At 32.0% G+C, this 20,111-nt stretch overlaps 1 protein-coding gene and 1 pseudogene across 1 annotated transcript; both read left to right on the top strand.

The window, feature by feature from the left end:
* Positions 1-9,795: 9,795 nt before the first annotated feature.
* Positions 9,796-11,992, top strand: LOC137822775 (uncharacterized; annotated as a pseudogene).
* Positions 11,993-13,603: 1,611 nt separating this feature from the next.
* LOC137820326 (28 kDa ribonucleoprotein, chloroplastic-like) lies at positions 13,604-15,811 on the top strand. Its single transcript, XM_068624357.1, has 5 exons — positions 13,604-14,132; positions 14,221-14,319; positions 14,424-14,711; positions 15,160-15,403; positions 15,491-15,811. Exons 1-4 carry the CDS (start codon positions 13,803-13,805, stop codon positions 15,361-15,363), a joined length of 921 nt encoding a protein of 306 aa, XP_068480458.1. The 5' UTR covers positions 13,604-13,802; the 3' UTR covers positions 15,364-15,403; positions 15,491-15,811.
* Positions 15,812-20,111: the final 4,300 nt, after the last annotated feature.

The raw sequence follows: 20,111 nt of genomic DNA, 5'->3' as shown, positions 1-20,111 counted from the left end.
CTTGCGTGTTGTTTACCCGAGCCAATCATCCTCCCCGTAGCTAATTCTGCAAAACGCAACCATGTAAAAACGACACAAAAAGTTAGTGATCTGGTTATCGGACATGAGATTTAAATTAAAAGAGGGAACGCAAATAACATCTTGGAGACTGATATTGTCATTGAATTTAATTGTGCTCGTAGATGAGATGGACGCAGTTGATGAATGTGATTGGTTGTTTCGCTATCCAAAATCCACGATTTCGTAAAAACATAATTAATAGACGAGTTATGGGTAAACAGATCTACAATGTTTATAAACTTGCCACTTTTATCATTATTCTTGAGCGAGTTCGTTATTGATGCATATTTTGCAAGACATGATCTCTTATTTAATAAAATTAATCTCTTTATTTTCGTGTGTATTTACATAACTCTATGTACAAGAAATATATATACAAATATAGAAATATATATAGAAGTGTATTCTCTCCAAATTATACAAACTAATTATGTAAGGATCCACTAATAATGATATTCTATCATTATTAAATTAATGGTATATAATTGTGTATAATTATTAACTTTATATTAATTTTGAAGAATTTGAGTACATATAAAAGTTCCTCTTTAATCCAAATAATACAAAAAGATTTGGAAGTGAAGTTGATGAGATGCTTTATAAGCTAACCTAGCCAAAGTTCCCTGATGCAATATGTTGGGATAAGTTGGTGGGTTACGCAAGCAGTTCCTCTCGTGCATTTACTTGGAAAAGGACAAGAAGGAAAATGGAAACCAAATAAGATTCAGATCTATATTGGGTCATTATAAATTTCAAAATAATCAAGTACCCTGCAAAACCATCACAACTAGTTGAAAAACCTTCAACTTTAGTGTTTCATTAAATGAAATGGTAATTATAAATGCACCTTCCTATGTGTCTTTCACGTGTGAATATTCTTTAAACATCTTTTCCCATTGTCTGCTTCACAATTGTGCAATGGATCTAATCATGCCATCCTTTGGAATTGTTAAAAACAGAATGGGAAAGTTTTGTTCCGTGCTTCCAACAATAGTACTACAATTTTCTTCTTCTACTTTCCCTTCACATCTGGTGAAAGTAATAGGACATATACATACCCATCAACTCACACAGCTTCTCCCATGGTTCAACGTTCACGATCATTCTCTTGCTTTTTAGTTTAGTACCATCCAACCTAAAGCTTTCCCCATATAAAACCAGTAATACACTAACTACATATGAAGGATTCTTCTGTTATATGATTACCTCTGAATGATTAAGATTGTTTTAGTGAAATCTATTATTAATTATCTATTTTAAATGCATGACAAAATTTACTACTTTCATTCATGCCACTTCATTTGGGTAGACACGCATCAATTGTTCCAAAATATCTTTATGCTTTTAACTTTGTGCTTGGTACCTTCAATTCGTCATCTACTTTCCTCCCACCACACACATACACCGAAATAGATGACTTCATACCTTCACTCTGGCTATGTTATATATCACCAATTAGGACATGTTTTATTCACCAAGCAAAAAACTACATCTCATCACTGCTGCTGTACTTTTGGTTGGGACTTTCTACCACCAATTCATTATCCCTCACCCGCTAAATTAATACAACCATTCTATACATTGTAAATATCCCAGTTAATAAACTATTCAAAATATTGCAGCAATGGGAAATGAAATGCTTTCAATATTTAGCAGAAAAAAACAAAACTTCTTACTTAATAGTTTACCAATGATGACCGTTTCTGAAAGGTGCGTTTGGTGGATTGGTTTTATGCATGATTTGGCTAGTATTGAACGTGAGGGTATACGTCAATTTCCACAAATTAAGATTTTGGATCGTTTTCTTTCATTTTCAGTGTGATATACAATGTGCTCCTACGTGCCCATAGATACATAAAGCTAGAAGTAGAACACTGTAGATTATGTAATGCAACTGTGACATGCAGAGAATGTGCCCTCGATTGCTGCTGCGGACAATTTGTGTAGACAAATCATGGTCAACAGTCAGAAGAGGATGATCTAACAAGTTCATATTTTTATTTGATGATTGTGGTAAATGTTGTTAAGTATATTGTCTTTACGTTCTTCATACATATGCTTGGTGCACCAGAAACCACACGTGTCGAATGATGATGTTTGTAGCCAAATTAAAAATCTTTCACATCCAACTCATGAATGATCCATTATATTTTGTTGTCACTTTAGGGAAAAAAGGAAAGAGCTATAAAGGTAGACCTAGCTTGCCTTAAGAAGCTAACCAAAAGCCATACAAATATTTTGTTGTCTCATTCATTATCCATTCCAATTCAATAATACACCACACTTTTTCCTAATTCTAGCAGTTTGCGCAAGCTTATCAATGATCTACTGTTAATACATTTCTAAATGCTCATTATTATCTCTCCACTTGCCTCTGCATAATTTTTATTTTATTTTGCAACACTATACTTGAAATAGTTGAATATGTTTTTGTTTCGTAGAAATAATAATTTGGAAAATAAATTTGAATATGCTTGTTGGGACTGCAAGATTCTTTAAGTTGAACATGGAGATAAGGTAAGGACAGCTTTGTGACTTAGCATGAAAGAAGTTTCCCAAAAGAAATGATGGAAATTTCAAATGATTGAGATTTTGAAAAGGAGAACATCCTCCAGGGAATTAGTATAGTACATATTCCCAACTTTTATTTTTATCTTCCGACTGAAATGACACAAAGTAATTTCTTTTCATAATAGAAAATTTAGAAAATAATAAACTCTAACATCCAATATACTACAAGATTGTAATCTATTAATACATTTCATAACATTCACTTTATCTCCCCATACTCAAACTTATTATAAAGGTGCAAGGAATCAGAACTTTTTACATTTCTTTGAATAAAGGTGTCTTGTCGAACGGGATTAGAATCAAGAAAATGATTTAGACACTCTTTCGGTCGATCGATTTGTACCTCACTTCTTTCTTAAAGTTGAACTCTCACATTCTCGCTCCATCGTTCCTCTTCCTCGTTAACTCTGAGATCGAATGGTACCTACAAAAGGTATTGCGACGCTCAAATAATAATTAAGTATTCACAATCGGTGCTCTTAGTACTTTATAATGACGTACCTGATTATTGGAATTTGTGTTTATTTATATGATTACCATGAGCCCTTTGTTGTTGGGTGATATTAGGGAGTTGTGTCATGTTTAGGAGTGCAATACCTAGCGCTTGATCGCTGATTAATCTTGTTAATCCTTGTTTAGACGTAATAGTTTTGGTTGTGTCGGTTGGTTTAGATCGAATGCCGAGTCAGAGTGTTGATCGTGTGGAGCCTACTAGTACAACGAGAATTCACACTATTGCAAAAAAATTTAATAACAGTTATACAATGTTGGATGAGAGACAAACGTCGTCCATCAAAATATGGTAATATTTTTGTGATTACTTTAAAAGTATAGACGCTAATTTCCCTTATAACTTGCTCCTATAGTTAAGTGCAAGCTAATAGGCACCAGTTATATAGGGAACCATCGTCTATACGAGGGAATAAGCATCGGTTCCTTCTACAATCGACGCCAATTAGCTTGTACTCGACTATTGATGACTTTTTACGGCAAGTGCACCGCGTTTGTCAGAAGTAATAATTGTCCCTAAGGACAGATATCGATCCCACAAAGAACAGTGAATCATCGAGTACAATATTCGCTAAATATAACAACAGAACAATAAAAAAGAGTGTGAAGTGATTGTGTTGACACTGATCAATAAGAAAACAAACAAAGAATTAGTTGTTTCAATTGGAAAAATTGGGATTAAGTTTCATCTCTCTCACTCTCATGTATTTTGATTAGCATGTTAATATTAAGTTCTTTAATTGAAATTGATGCCCGTATAAAAATCATTTATATCGATTCCTCGCATATAAAATCCTTAAGAATGTTCCCTAACTATCGATCCCTCGCATACTTATAAGAACAACTTAGAACGAAGCTCAGACGTTTAATAGCAATTAACATTTCAAGTCTATTCCTAGCACTCAAATATGTTAAGTATTGTTGTTTAGGTCCGAACCCTAAAAATACCTCCCGGTCAGATTTAAGATTCTCAATTTGTCACGGAGAATTAAAAGTAAAACAACAATATCAATAATCAATCAAGAACTGAATATTAATATATAAAATATCACCTCAATACATAAGAGTTTGAGCAGATTACTCCCAATCCCAAAGGGTAGAATGATAAAACATAAAAAAAAGCCCAATCTTTTTTTGCATCTTTTCCATTATGGGACCTTCTATCTTTATCTTTTTAGCTCAAATCATTCATCTTTAATCCAAATCTCCAATCTTCCTTAGAAATCTGCAATTAACACCAAATTTGGGAATAAAATACTCTTATTCAAATAAATATCATAAAAAATGTAAAAAGGTATAAATTCATAAATTAGGGATTATTTTATATGTAAATTAGCAATAAATCCTCATAAGTGCCTATATTTTAATATGAAATATTACTGAAATTAGACACTTATCAACTATAAATGCCGATTTTAGAGAACAATTGTAGTCTATGGTCATTTTAATAATTCTCTCGGATCCACTTTTTCCTTTATGCTTAGAGTGTTTTTTGTTTTGAAAAGGTTTTTCTTCTCACTTCTCTCTACATTTCCATTTCGTTTTCATTTGATTTTGGCTAATGCATTTTTGTTTCTAGGTATTGGTGATTGTGCTATTGTTCTAACTATGATAAATATAAAGTTTATTGGAGCAGATACACAAATAAACTTAGTACACTTGTATTTCTCAAAGTGAGATGAGTTCATAGAATTTTTAAATTGAAATTACACAAGTTCAAGGTTCTAAAACATGTTTAATAAACATGATGATTTTAAATAACGGATTAACAAGCATCTCCTAATATGCTCAATGAGAATTTCTCGAATTTCATGTTACAATCAATCTCTTAAAAGATATCACAATGATATTTCTAAACAAACATCATTTTAAAAAAATATAAATATCCTTAAATAAATAATAAAATTAAAAAACTATTTATCAATAAGTGCGTGATATTATTCTAGAAAACTAATTGTTTTGACTTAAAACAATCTTTTTCATAAATTTTTTGTTTGATGAATGCTTTTTAGTCAAGTCTAAATCGAGTTTATTTAAAGAAAAAAAAATTTAAATAGGATAAGGATGTGAAATATTAGAACATATGAAGATAAATATCCATTGTCTGATGTGGTGCTTCAATGAAGCGCACGTAATTGCAATGGAGAAATAAAGGTTTCGATAAACCCTAATTATAAATGAAAAAGAGACAATGACTAACGTAAAAGAAAAAACAAAGAAAAGAAAATACAAAAGAAATTCTTATTTACTTGTGTATTAGAGAGTAAAATACATGGTGTATATATATAAGAAAAAGACTAAAATCTAACTGAAACAGAAAAAAAAATTGAACCAAACATACAAAACCCAATAACTTAAAACATAAAAGCTAAATATGTTAACACAAATATAATAACTTTGACCACCAACAATATTATTGACAAACGTTTATTTTTAATGATTATATACCATCTTACACTTTAATGTTATTCTTATTTCTTAGTTATTTTTTTTTAGGAGAACAAAACCAAACTACAATAAATTTAATTTTTAGTATGTTTAGTGCGTTAGTTTATATATATATATATATATATATATATATATATATATATATTAATTTTAAATATTTTAAGTGAGACAAAAAAATATGATGATTTTAATTTTTCATAAATTTTAAAAAAATAGTCAGTATTTTCATAAATTTTAAAAAAATAGTCAGTATTTCTATATGTTATGAGTGATAAGTAAACATTTAGGAAGTAAAAAATATAAGAAAAGCATCTATGAAGTAAAGAGCATAAGAAAATTGGTGAAATGAGAAAATGTAAGGTTTAAATTCGATTATTTCCTAAGCGCATAATGTGAAGTTTGATTTTTTGTTTAATAATTTTTATTTTATTTTCAAAAATATATTAAGTTAAGAATATATATAATAATAAATTTTAAAGTATAAAAAAAGATATAGTGAAATATGTTGGAAAAAAAAATCTTATTTTCTATTTTGATTTGAGAATAAAAAATGAGTTATTATTTAAGAACTCGAAAAAGTAATTACTTAAAAATGTCTTACTAATCAATAATCTAAATTATATTGAACGTGGAAGTTGTAAATGCCGAGTAGACGTATCTCTTTACTAATATTCAAGTTATTTATTTATTTTTTATAATTAGTTTTTTATGATGGTTTAAATTCTTAACTGGTTTTCATTATCTTATCTTGTTATGCTTAACTCGTTATCATTATATGTACTTTAATTGTTGTCAAATTTTAAATCCCAATACCTCTTCTACAATTATTTTTTTTGCATTATTTTTCATTTTATCAACTTGATTTCAAAAGTTTTATTCATAATTATGATTTCTATATTCACATCTACTTTAAAAATTAAATATTTTAGAAAAATAAATATGAAGACAGTTCCATCAAAGTTGAACATTTTCATTATTGTTTATAATCATCTAAGTACTCAAATAATTCTAATAAAGATTTTTATGAGCTTTTTGGGTCACTTTTACAATTGCTTGTAAAACCAAAAAAAAAAAACCTTACAAACATATTTGTTTTTGATGGTTGGTTATCGAAAATAATATACAAAAAAATATTACAACATGTTCCTATAGAATAGTCTCCTTTATATCAGTGGAAACAAACACTAATTAAATGGTATTATATTTTTTCATTTTATGTAAAAAAAATTAACAATTATTGAAAAATAAAATTTCAAACTTTGAATTACAATAGAACCGATAACCTTCAAAAATGTTTTTTTTTTCAAATTATGTTTTGAAATCCATTTGTATATAAATTTTGTATTTCCAAAAATATCTTTATGTAATATTCTGGATTACATAATTTAATTTTTTTTTTTAATTTCACCATTAACTTCCTGATTACATAATTTAAAAACTTTTTTTCTTTTAAGATGATTAGTTTTTGAATTACATAATCCAAAAACATTTTTTCAGATGTATGATTAGTTTTTGTATTACATAATTCAAAAGTTTATTTTAGCTTTCGGATTATGTAATTTGAAAGTTTTTTTTTTAAATACGTGTCTGTATTACATAATCCGAAAACTAATCTATGAGGATAGTACAAGAAAGATAAAAATATATTTTCATATTTTGTATGGGGTGGTAGAAGAATGGAGGTGCAGGAAGAAACAAATCCTTGGAGGCCCGTCGTGTTGTAGGCCTTATTTCATTATCAGTATCTTTTGTAGACTTTTGTTTCCTGCTTCCCTATAATTAACTCCTGCACTCCCCATAATTTTTAAATTGAACACTATATTTTTTATGATATATTTAAAAAGTGACTTCTAGATTAGAAATCTTCTAGAACAGATTTTCTAAAATAAGATTTTCATAACAATATCTTTTGGAATGTTGATGAACAAGATTTGTAATAATGTTTTTAGAACATATGAGATAATTTTAGAACATTTTTTTTAATAAATTTCTTAAACAAATTTGTCAGAAGACTACATAAACATTTATTTTCCCTTTTTGGATTATATAACCAAGAAACATTACTATTTCTTTTTGAGATGGAATAATTCAAAGGAAAAAAACTAAAAAATTATATAATCTCAACCAAATCAAATATTTTACTTTTTTTTCCCTCTATTAAGTCAAAACTAAAAATCTAAAAAGCTAATATTTAGATTGAAGTTAAAATTTTGAAACTAAAAACTAATTTAAATAAAATCATTTAATATATTCACAACAAAATAATAATTTGAGATGCAATTATTTTTCAATAAGATAACGTAAAACAGTTATATGTTTATATATAATAAACTATTTAAAATATATTTTAAGTATAAAGTAGCCTTGAATTATTTTATCATATCATAATACATTAAATATGGTTTTCTTATATCATAATAAATTAAATATAGTTTTCTTATGAAATGAATTACATGTATCTTTTACAAAGGCAGTCTTTCCAGTATAAACTATAATTGTTATTTAAAACTATCTATAAAAATTAAATATTGCCGCATTTTTAGTGCACAGTTATATAAAGATAAAGTAACTTTTTATATATATTGTTTCTTATATCCTTAAATCTACACTAATTGATAAAGTGATACAGTTTGTTAACTATATTTTTTTTAACAAAATTAACTTTTTTTTTACAAATAATTATGGAAATTAAATTCTTATTTATTTAGCATTATATATGTATATATTTGGAAGAAAATTTCAAGTAAGATAAATAAGAAATATACATACATTTTCACGTAGTTTAATAAATAATTTTTTTAATAACAAACAAGGAAAAAATATTTTTTTATTTTTCATTTTTTATATCTTCTTTATTGCATTAATAGTTATAAAAAAAATAATTGTGTTTATCACCATTAAAAATATTGACATACAAACTTTTGTACTTCCACTAATTTATATAAATAAATGATGATTTTGTATAATTAAAATTAATTTCCATTTAATAGGTCAGACTTTACTTTTAAATTGTATAGAATCAATATTAGGCTTAAAATCAGTTTAGATAATTTATAGATAAATATTATGTTCATTGATATTTAATTTATTAAAATAAATTTAAATATGATTCGTTAATATATTTACTGAGAGGATATTTTAACTCTATTTAACAAGTTGGTACAAAATTGTTGGTTGGTAGTGTTAAAATTTTACATAAATATATTGAAAATATTTTTTAAATTTTTTATTAAAAAATATTTATAAACTGAATTTTAAAAAATGTCATAAATCAAATATTTTCTTGCGAAATGTATATCTTTCACAATACAGTTTCTCACTTGTCCAGTAAAATTACCAAGTGTAACAAAAATCCATCCAATAATTAACTGTACTCAAATGCACTAGTCTGTTGTTATTTGACATCATGGGGAGAATAATATAATAACAATAATTAACATCCAAAAACATAATATTTTATTAATATATTTTTATTCAAATAAATGTTGTGTAGTGACTTCATGCATTGCATAAACCTATTTTTGCAATGGTTGTAGAATTGATGATAATTAAAGATGAAAATTAAGAAGTGATAATTTATATTTTATTCATATTAAAACTCAATTTATCTTAAATTCCATGGAATGAAACTAATAAATTATAAAACTATATCTAGTAGACAAGCACACACGTGTGATTTTTTCTTTAATGCTATATAGTTAACTATAATAAATAAATAAGATAACTACATAGAACAATACAACATTCTAAATTCATAAGGTGTTGAAAATCTATAAGTGATTGTAGAATTAATTTCTCCAAAGTAATGTAAGCATATAATTACTTATATTAATACTATTTTTTTCACTTCAATTTTTTTCATATAATTACTTATATTAATACTATTTTTTTCACTTCAATTTTTTTCATTAATACTATTTAATGTTTGACATTGAAACTATTTATTTTTTTAATTATATATGGAATAGTCCTGCAAATCATAAAAATACGTTATTTTAAAAAATATACTAACAAATCACTTTAGTTGTATACAAAAATGTTTAAAAAAAAAAGAATGAATACAAAAAAGGAAGTGTGCGTAGGAAAACAGGGGTGCAAATAACCAGAGCAATAAAAAGAATAAAATAATAAGTTGTAGAACATGGACCACCAAAAAAGGTGCATAAGGGGAACACAATTCTAACGGCTAGCCCATTCAAATTAAATGGCGGATACACAAAGAATCAATTTTGGTATGATTTTCCAACCAAAATCAGGGTTAAGCTTCACCTTGTCCCTGCTTCACACCATTTACTCATTCACCCTATAAAGGGTAAAACATAGTTCTTTTTCTCTAATCTTCTCAATTCAAACACTCGTACTGAATTCTTGCTTTGGTTGGGTTCGATCAATTGCGCCAATGGATCTCCCTCCAGCGGTGGACGGTTGCATTAAAGCAACCATCGACGATTCCTTAGGGATTCCCATGCCGCCTCAAACCCTAGAGGCCAAGCTTCGAGCCTCTCAAGACTCCCAGTGGCGTCTCCGTGAATGTCTACTTTCCCTTCAACTTCAATTGAAGCGCAAAGACCACCTCATCGGCTGCTTCAAGGTTTCGCGGCTTTTCTTGATTTTCTTTTGAATCTTTCCCTTGTCATTTCTTTTGGAAATTTGATGATGGGAGCTCTGGGGTTTTTTGGAGCAGTTTGAAGCGAATATGAACGCGCGAGCTCTGAAGAAATTCGTGGAGGAGAATCAGAGACTGGCGGTGGAGTGTGATAAATTGGTAGCTCAACGTTGTCGGTTGGAGAATGAGTGCGCCCTCTATGATAAGGACAGGGAAGCTTTAATGGATTTTGGGAATGATGCTGATGAACGGGCACGGGAGGCGCAATCCCAAGTTCTCGATTTGCAACGGGATTTGCTCTTTATGCAGAATGAAGTGAAGAAATATAAGCATCATCATGAATTGGTTTACCATCTTTTTCCCACCCTTTTCTAATATGCCTTTGCTTCGAAGTTCTAACATAATTTGTGGGTTGTAAATTTGATGTGAAAAATATTGGAATGTTAGTTATGGGGGTTTGAAGGGGTTTTAGTGTAATTGCAAAGGCTTCCTTTTTATTCAGTTTAACGGGTTGAGAGAGTAAAGATGTTGGGGATTTAATCATGAAATGGTAGGTAGATTTAGTAAGTTTTAGTTCCTGAAGTTTCCAGTGTTGATCCCAGCTATTTGCTTTTTCCATGAAGGTTCACTCTTCTGTGTGTCCGTCTGGGGAAAATAATTTACTTGGTTCTGTTTTGGCATCACTTATTACTAAAGATGATGATTCTACATATGCATTCTTGCAAGCAAACAGTGAGAATGAGTCCTGTAAGCAGTTGCTGAGGGTTTGGAAGGGGTGAGTCTGCAACTGCTCCTCATTCTTTTCTTTTGTTTACTTCATTTTCCTTTTACTCTCCATAGGCACTGTTTTCATTTGGCCAATTTTAACTGTCATATTATTCCCTATACTTAAAAGTAATGCAGTTCGTAAAACCAAAAAGTCAATTTCTATTCACATTGCCTTCTTAGTTTTTGTCAATTCATTTTTTCAAGTCTAATTTATTTATTTATTTTGGATTTGGTAGCTTAAGCCCATCTTCTCTGAGTGTTTTGTCACTTGTTGCCAAAGTCAGATCACTTGAGAAGGATAAGGAGCATCTGAGAACTAACCTTGACAAAGCCGAGGAGGAGGTAATTTTGAACCCAATTTTTTGTACCATTTAATTTTGTTTTGGATGATTTGATTTGATTATTGATGAATGTCTAACTTTGAATTATTTGCCTAGGTCAAAGTATTGTTTGATGAAAATAATGTATTGGAAAAAGAGAACAAAAGGTTATTGAGTCTATACAAGGAAGGGAACCATCCTGATTCTGATGGGAAACATACGCACAGTCCATCAGCCAAGGTGAGTTATTTTTATAATTAAAAGAAAAATCTAGTCCTGAAATACTTCTCTAGGTTGCCTAATAGTTATATTTATTTGGCTTTTACAGTCTAACAAGAGAAAGTGTAATAGCCCAATGAGGAAGTTTGATTTGGACGATCAAGATTTAGCAAGACAACCTTTGTCTCCCTTACGACATAACTCCCCAAGACTGTAGGGTGCGTAAGAAAATTAACGTGTGATAGAGTATTAGAGTTTGGTTTGTTCAAGACTGCAGAAACTGTCAAACACTCATCTCTTAAGTTCAATGATGATTTGGATTTGCGTGTTTTGGAATGTTTAATGCACAACAAGTTTAGGTCATGTATAAAGTGACAACATTGTTGCTGATTTAGCAATGGGTTGACTAATCACAGTAGTGGGGGAACAACTCTTATTTTAGTTTACATCTGATTACAATCACCATTAATGGAGGATTGGATAGTGTGCATAGAGATTGTGTTCAAATTTCATTCGCACTGTTATATTGAAAAAAATATTTAGAACATCTGAATTTGAATTGAATGTGTTTTCATTAATATGTTAATAATTGCAAAAATCCAATGAAAGTCCAGTCAAAGTCAATAATTTTCTTTAGATTTTGTTTTTGAGTGCTACAATTTCCTATTTTGTAATTAATTTTATTTATTAATCAAATAGACTAAAAATATGTAAGGTATCTCATATTTTATAATTTGTTTCATTGAGTTTTTTATGTTGTTTTTAATTAAAGGGCGATCAAGAAAACAGCGGTGTGCAAAAAAAAAAAATAAAATTCAATCGGACTTGTTTAAAATTGAATCAAACCATCTTGAGAAGAAAAAGACTTAATTAAAGATGAAAATATTTGGTTTGAATTTGAAGAATAATAATCCAATATTTTAATTAAATTTGACTAAAACTAATTAAAATCCAGTATTTTAAAGGTTAACTTATAATTGTTCGAGTATTTAAATTAATTGAATTAATTAGGTTACTCAATGACAATTAATTCCATGAAATAAAAAATGTTTTAAATTTTTTTTTAGAAAAATGTCAATTGGTACGATTATATTTGATACCGTATTCTTAGCTTATAATTTGTGCAATTGACAATTTTCAATTTTTTAATTCCCTTGGTAATCAAATAAAAGACATTTATTTTGAATATCATAAAACAAAACTGTTATGAAGAATTCAAAAAAATATGGAAATTTAATATACGCTTTTTTCTTCTTGCAGTCCCACAAATTTTGTGTGCAAACCCATAATTTTTAAAACAAATATTTTACTCACATTTAAAATGACTTTTGTATTACCCTTCTCGAGATTTTCAAAACACGTCTTATGGGATTTCCAAAATTTTCAAATAAAATTTATAGTACATAATTTAGGAAATAGAATGTGTGAAATGCATGAAATATATTTCGTAACAAGGTTTATAGAACGTATATAATATCTTATGAAATACATTTTTCAAAATGAACATTTTAAGAACAAGTTTCGCGGAACACGTAAAATGTGTTCTAGAAAAAACTTTTCAGAACAAGTTTCTTTTTCGCAATGTATTCTCTCTTCTTATTCCTTCACAACATTCTTACTCTCTTCTTCTTCAGCAGTGGTGGTATGAAGTTAGTAATGATGGGGGTGGAGAAATCAAAAGCAATTAACATATGATAAACTGACATGAACCCATGACAAGCCCAGTAGCCCATTATTTCAACGGTTCACCAGGTGAGGCAAGTGCCAGAAACATAACCATACATTAGATCTCGTTTCAAAATAATCAATAACTTTTCTGCCGTTGCAGTTTAATATATGTCATTAAAATAGTAACAAATTATACAAAAGTAAAAGAAAACATAAAAAAATATTCAAACACTGAAGTGTAAAGTACATAAAACTAAAAGAACAGAATTTAGATCTTTTAAATTTTAATTGAGTTTAACTGTTTCGAAAACGGTAAATAAAAAAAATGAACAGAGTGAAGTAATTGAGTTTAAATTTAGATTAATGGCAGGAAAACTTTTTAAAAATGATTAAATTAGTTTAAATAAGTTTGAACTTGTAATATAATGGAACAACTTTTTTATTATTTTGTTTTTGTTTTTATTTTCATTGATGCACCCGAAAAATGAGGCAAAAAGAGAAAGAAGGCAAGGATAACGGTGTCGTTTCATAGCGAAGATGGTCTTATCCATTTCCCTGACACTTGCCACAAACCTGTGTGGTGGTGATATTGAAAATGAGGAGAATAGGTTTGTGAATGGCATTGTAGAGTAATGGCGCTTCTACGTGTTGTGTGCTTAACTTCTGCAAATCATTTATCCCCTCAAACCTCTTCCCATTCCATCTCTTTCTCTTCCATTTCCCAATCCATCAACTTCCCCAATCACTCTTCCTTTCGCCTTCCACGCTTATCCCTTTCCACAACCAAACAAACCTCAAATTTCACTCTCACATGCGTTTCCACTTCCGAACAACAAGCCCAGCCAGTTACAGAAGAAGAATTTTCTCGCACAAGGTTGCTCGCTCAGAACGTGCCCTGGACAAGCACCCCAGAGGATATTCGTTCTTTGTTTGAAAAACATGGAAAAGTCCTTGACGTCGAGGTTTGCTTTTTTCTTTCCTTCTCTTTTTTACCATTCTGTTTATTTAAGCTTTTTGTTTCCTGAAATTCTGTCCCTTGTCGCGGTTAAGCTTTCTATGTATAAGAAAGACAGAAACCGGGGTTTGGCCTTTGTCGAAATGGGGTCCCCAGAAGAGGCTCTCGAAGCTCTCAATAAACTCGAATCGTATGTAAGGCTTAAACACTCTACACTACTTCTGTTGTTTACACACACATTTTGGTCAGAAGTAATGTTTGATTTTTCTTTTTCTTTCTATGAATGGTGGGTGCTTAGGAGTTTGAGGGTCGTGTAATGAGAGTCAATTATGCTCGCCCGAAAAAGAAGAAAACGCCGCCTCCGGTGAAACCAAGTTCTGGGGTGACCTTTAACTTGTTTGTTGCTAACTTGTCCTACGAAGCCAAGTCCACGGATCTCAAGGAGTTTTTTGATTCCGGAACTGGTAAAGTTGTTAGAGCTGAGGTTGTATTTCATGAAAGTCCTAGAAAGCCGTCAGGTTATGGATTTGTGTCGTTCAAGTCCAAGAAAGAAGCTGAGGCTGCTCTTTCTGAGTTCCAAGGAAAGGTAACTCCGGGTTTCTTATTTGTTTGGATTTGGATTATTGATCATGGGGAATGTCAATCTCACAACTTTTATCAGCAACGTCTTGGACCTTGTTTGTTTACTTTTTTTCTATAATTTCTTTGTCCCCTAACCTAAGCACATTTGAAAATGTTTGTCTCCCCAGTACATTTTTGTTTTCTCAAAGTTTGTTCCACGAACACTAGAAGAGAACAGGACATGATGACAAAACATCTATTAGTTATTTCTGTTTTTTTTTTTGTAACACTTGATTTGGTAACAGTTTTCAGAACTTAATACATTTTGGACCAGAAATAAATTTTTGACTAGTATGGAATTGTTTTAGAGAACAGTTTTTAAAACATTGAAGTGAGAAGGAATCAAACAAGCTTTTAGTGTTTGGGATACTGTTTTTTATCAGAGTGACACAGGGAAAATTGTTCCTCTACAGGATTTTATGGGAAGGTCAATCAGGGTGGATCGGGGTCGGCGATTTGTTCAAAAACCAGGGGATAGGAATCCAAAGTCTGTAGATACTCCTTCTGAGTTGAGTGTGAATGGGGCAGAAGCTCAACAGCCGGCAGAGGAGACTCCAAACTCTGAAGATACTCCTGAGTTGAGTGTGAATGGAACAGAAGCTGACAAGGCTGATTGATAGCAAATTTTCCCTGATGCATACTAATATTGTTGATGTTGTATGTGCTTGCTTCGTACATTCTGATGTTTGCTCATTCTTCCTGACAATCCAAAGTCTGAGTGGTTTACATTAACCTCTTTTACAGGTTTGAAGCTTTTTAAACCAGAGGCTCGAGATACAAGGAATGAATAGAAGCAAGTGCAATCATTTCTGTGATTCAAGAATGATTAGTTACTGTGAGTGAATGATAACATCTCCATGGAGTCAACAAATCCTTATTGTGTAATTTAACAATTGTTGGCATGCTACTATATCTTAAGAAAGCAAGAAACATATGTATATTAGTGACGTTGTTTGTATCTTCACTGGTTTGGAGTTGCTTCACAGTGATGTGGATGTTATCCAACGCATTCTTTCTTTATCTTCAATATATTCAATAGCATAAGAATATTGGTTTGAAATTTAACGGAAGGACGCAAAATTAAACCATTCAAACTGGAACTGAAGCTTGACCATGAAATATGTCTGATAGAACAATACTAACCGTTTGTATCAATAACATTTGTGGCGTGTTTTGTGAATTTTTTTAGAGTAGCTCCAAGACAGTTATTTGGTTTTACTTTGATAGTATTGCTACAAGACATAAGACCTGTCTTATAATCCTTGAATGATGCTTGAAGGTTGGCTTGAATCACAGCCCAAAGTCAGATTATTGCTACTGAGTTTTCTATATATGTTATCAAGAAAAGGGGGATTGTTTACAATGCACTTAAATCCCTCGTGTAGTATTTTCTAAATACTGCAATGTCATCAGAAACCATACATGAATCACTTTACGATTTGGGTGGTTTGATTCTGACATGCAGTGATTCAAAATGCCTCCTTAATAATTTTTTACGCTGAATTGCACCTTGAATAATCTGAATTGCTAGAAATACACCTTGAATTGTCCTTGTGGTACTTTGAATTGTTTCAGTATTCGCTGTCATTTTTTGTGTACTTTTTGGGACTCTGCATTGAAATTGTGCTGTCATGCTTTTTTTTTTTTTAATTATCAGTGCCATTACTTGAATCTTGGTCTTCTTTGAAGTTTATGCTTCACTTTGTAATGTTAGCTATATAGTAAGTTGCTTGGCTTTAAAATGCTAATGTTTGTCTTTAATGTTTCATCTTAAGATAGATACCGTTCGAAACACAGTTTAGAAAATAAGTCTTCAATTCATGACACGAATCCTGATTTTATAATCATGGTAAGTAGTGACATACGTATTTAGGATTTTACTGGGCTAAATAGCATCATGATATTGCATCTCTTTGAATCTCTAGGAGATATCCTTTACTGATAATTTTATGTAGAGTGAAGTAACTGCATATTTTACATTTCTCATTCGTAGAGTGTTGTGTAAAAAAATTAAAACATAAAATGCTAATATTATACATACATACTTGTATATATATATACACAGAGAGGGATGTATGTGTGTGTTATACATTTGCGCCTTGGTGTTTCATACAGAATAGCACTTATGTCCACATTGGACAATAGTTAACATGAGGCGCTTCCAGCCTGGTCAACGTGGTAGATGCTGTAAGAGACACTTAATTTCCTTCATCACTCAAATCAAATGTAAACCGAACCTTAATTCTTTTGTATCCTTATTTGATACTTTTATGGTCAAGAGGATGTCTCTCAAACAGATCATGTAGTTAAGGTCAGTTAAATTATGAGATGGTCATCGGATTGTATCCTTACAAGCTTCATGAATTGGTTCCAAGGAAATAAAGGGTTCCACCTATAGGAGATACTCCGACGTTCAAGTAAGTAAGAGCATTAAAGATATTGAGTATGTTGATTTTGGCTTAATCCCAAGTTCCACATCGGTGGATTCATTGTTTGGGAATGAGGTTTGAGGGTTATAAATTAAACGCTCCTCCTTCACTGTTATATATCCCAATTTGTAATATCTTCTCTCATAATAATAAAAGGGAGTTATTTTTGCTGTGCTTGGAATTAGGCTAAACAGGTCGAACTCCGTTAACAATTTTCGGGTGTGTTTTTTTCTCTTTATCTCTTTTATTATTCCGCTTTATTTTATTCAATATTATTTGTCGGGTAGCTCTGTTAGGGTTTTGTTTTAGTGGGAAAATTACCCGTTTTTTCCAACAAGTGGTATCAAGAGCCGAAGGTTCGCCTTGGGTGAAGAAGAAGCGAAGAATGTATCCAGAGTGTCGGGCTCCTCGTCATCATGGTCGAGGTTCCCGGTGTCCACTTTGAAATTGGCGGTGGAAATATTTGATGGCACTAGACATTTTGGCATGTGGCAAGGAGAGGTCTTGGACTCTCTTTTTCAGCAGGGTCTTGATATTGCTATTGAAGGAGAGAAACCAAAAGAGGTAGAGGAGAAAGACTGGAGTATCATTAACCGGTTAGCATGCGGAACTATTCGATCCTGCCTGTCCAGAGAGCAGAAGTACGCTGTAAAAAATGAGACTTCTGCACACAAACTGTGGAAGGCATTGGAGGACAAGTTTCTGAAGAAGAGTGGTCAGAACAAGCTCCTGATGAAGAAAAGGTTGTTCCGATTTGACTACCAACAAGGTACTACTATGAATGCACACATCACTATGTTTAATCAATTAGTAGCAGACCTGTTGAATTTAGATGTGAAGTTTGAGGATGAGGATTTGACTTTGATGTTGTTATCATCTCTTCCTGATGAATTTGAACATTTGGAGACTACCCTCCTTCACGGGAAGGAGAATGTGTCGTTAGATGCTGTTTGTTCTGCTTTATATAGTCATGAATTGAGAAAGCAGGATAAGATGAAAACCAAATCAACGACATAAGAAGAAGCATTGGTGGCAAGAGGTCGTCAGCAAAGCCAAACAAAGGAGAGAAGAGGGATGTCTAAGTCTAAAGGTCGAGCCGTTGCCAAAGATGAGTGTGCTTTCTGTCATGAGAAAGGACACTGGAAGAAAGACTGTCCAAAACTGCAGAAGAAAGAGAAGGTTCCGCAAGATGAAAATGTTGCAGAATGCAAAAGTGATGTGGAATCAGATATCTCTTTAATTGTCTCGCTTTCAACATCATCGTATCCAGATGAGTGGATATTGGATTCAGGTTGTACCTATCATATATGTCCCATTCGGGAATGGTTCTTTGATTTTCAAGAACTCGATGGCGGGGTTGTTTACATGGGTAATGATAATCAATGTAAGACAGTCGGGATAGGTTCAATCAAGCTGCGGAATCATGATGGATCCACCAGAATTTTGCGGGATGTACGGTACGTGCCAAAGTTGAAGAAGAATCTCATCTCATTGGGGGCTTTAGAATCTAAAGGCCTAGTTGTGACGATGCGAGATGGAATTCTTAAAGCAACTTCAGGAGCACTGGTGATGATGAAAGGTGTGAGGAAGAACAATCTGTATTACTACCAAGGTAGTACAGTGGTGGGGACAGTAGCGACAACAACTTCTAGCACTAAGAAGGATGCTGAGGCAACGAAGCTGTGGCATATGAGGTTGGGACATGTTGGAGAGAAATCCTTGCAAATTCTTGCCAAGCAGGGACTGTTGAAAGGTACGAAGACTTGCAAACTTGAAGATTTGTGAGCATTGTGTTTTGGGAAAACAACGAAGAGTGAAGTTTGGCACTGCAATTCACAATACCAAGGGTATTTTGGATTATGTGCATTCAGATGTGTGGGGACCTGCCAAGACTCCGTCAATTGGAGGTAGGCATTATTTTGTCACTTTTGTTGATGATTTTTCCAGGAGAGTTTGGGTGTTTACCATGGAGAAGAAAGATGAGGTGCTTGGAATTTTTCTTAAGTGGAAAACTCAAGTTGAAAACCAGACAGGAAGGAAGATCAAGGTTCTCATAACAGACAATGGTGGAGAATACAAGAGTGATCCGTTCCTGAAGGTATGCCAAGATTGTGGCATAGTTCGGCACTTCACTGTCAGGAAAACACCACAGCAGAATGGGGGTGTCAGAGCGTATGAACAAGACACTTGTAGAGAAAGTTCGTTGTATGCTATCTAATGCTGAGTTAGGCAGAAAGTTTTGGGCTGAGGCTGTGACATACGCTCAACATCTCGTTAATCGTTTGCCATCATCTGCTATAGATGGCAAAACCCCGTTAGAGGTATGGTTTGGAAAACCTGCAACTGATTCTTTGCATGTTTTTGGTTCTATTGCATATTATCATGTGATTGAATCAAAGTTGGATCCACGGGCAAAGAAGGCTCTTTTCATGGGCTTTAGTCCTGGAGTGAAGGGATACCGTTTGTGGTGTCTAGAGGCAAAGAAGACGATTATCAGCAGGGATGTTACCTTTGATGAATCTTCCATGTTAAAGAAGGTAAATCCAGAAGGAGCTGATAATACTCTGCAACAGGTGGAGTGTGTTCGGAAGCAGGTGGAGTTTGAGCAAACAGTGGTGATCCCAACACGAGATACTACAAGTGACTCTCCTATGGCAGAAGAAGAGTCAGATGAGGAAGAGGTTCCTACCCAAGAATCTCAACAACAATCAGCGCCAATTGTAGTTAGAAGACAGAAACGGGATATTCAGAAGCCTGCTCGTTTCATGGATATGGTTGCCTATGCACTTCCAGTTGTTGATGACATTCCATCCACTTACCTAGAAGCCATTCTGAGTTCAGAGAGTGGTAATTGGGCAGGTGCGATGGAAGAGGAGATGCAGTCTTTGAAGAAGAACAAGACGTGGAAGTTGGCACAATTACCAAAAGGTAAGAAG

This window comes from Phaseolus vulgaris, chromosome 9 (genome assembly GCF_000499845.2).
Source record: "Phaseolus vulgaris cultivar G19833 chromosome 9, P. vulgaris v2.0, whole genome shotgun sequence".
Lineage (NCBI taxonomy): Eukaryota > Viridiplantae > Streptophyta > Magnoliopsida > Fabales > Fabaceae > Phaseolus > Phaseolus vulgaris.
This window is presented reverse-complemented; position numbering and strand designations above follow the sequence as displayed.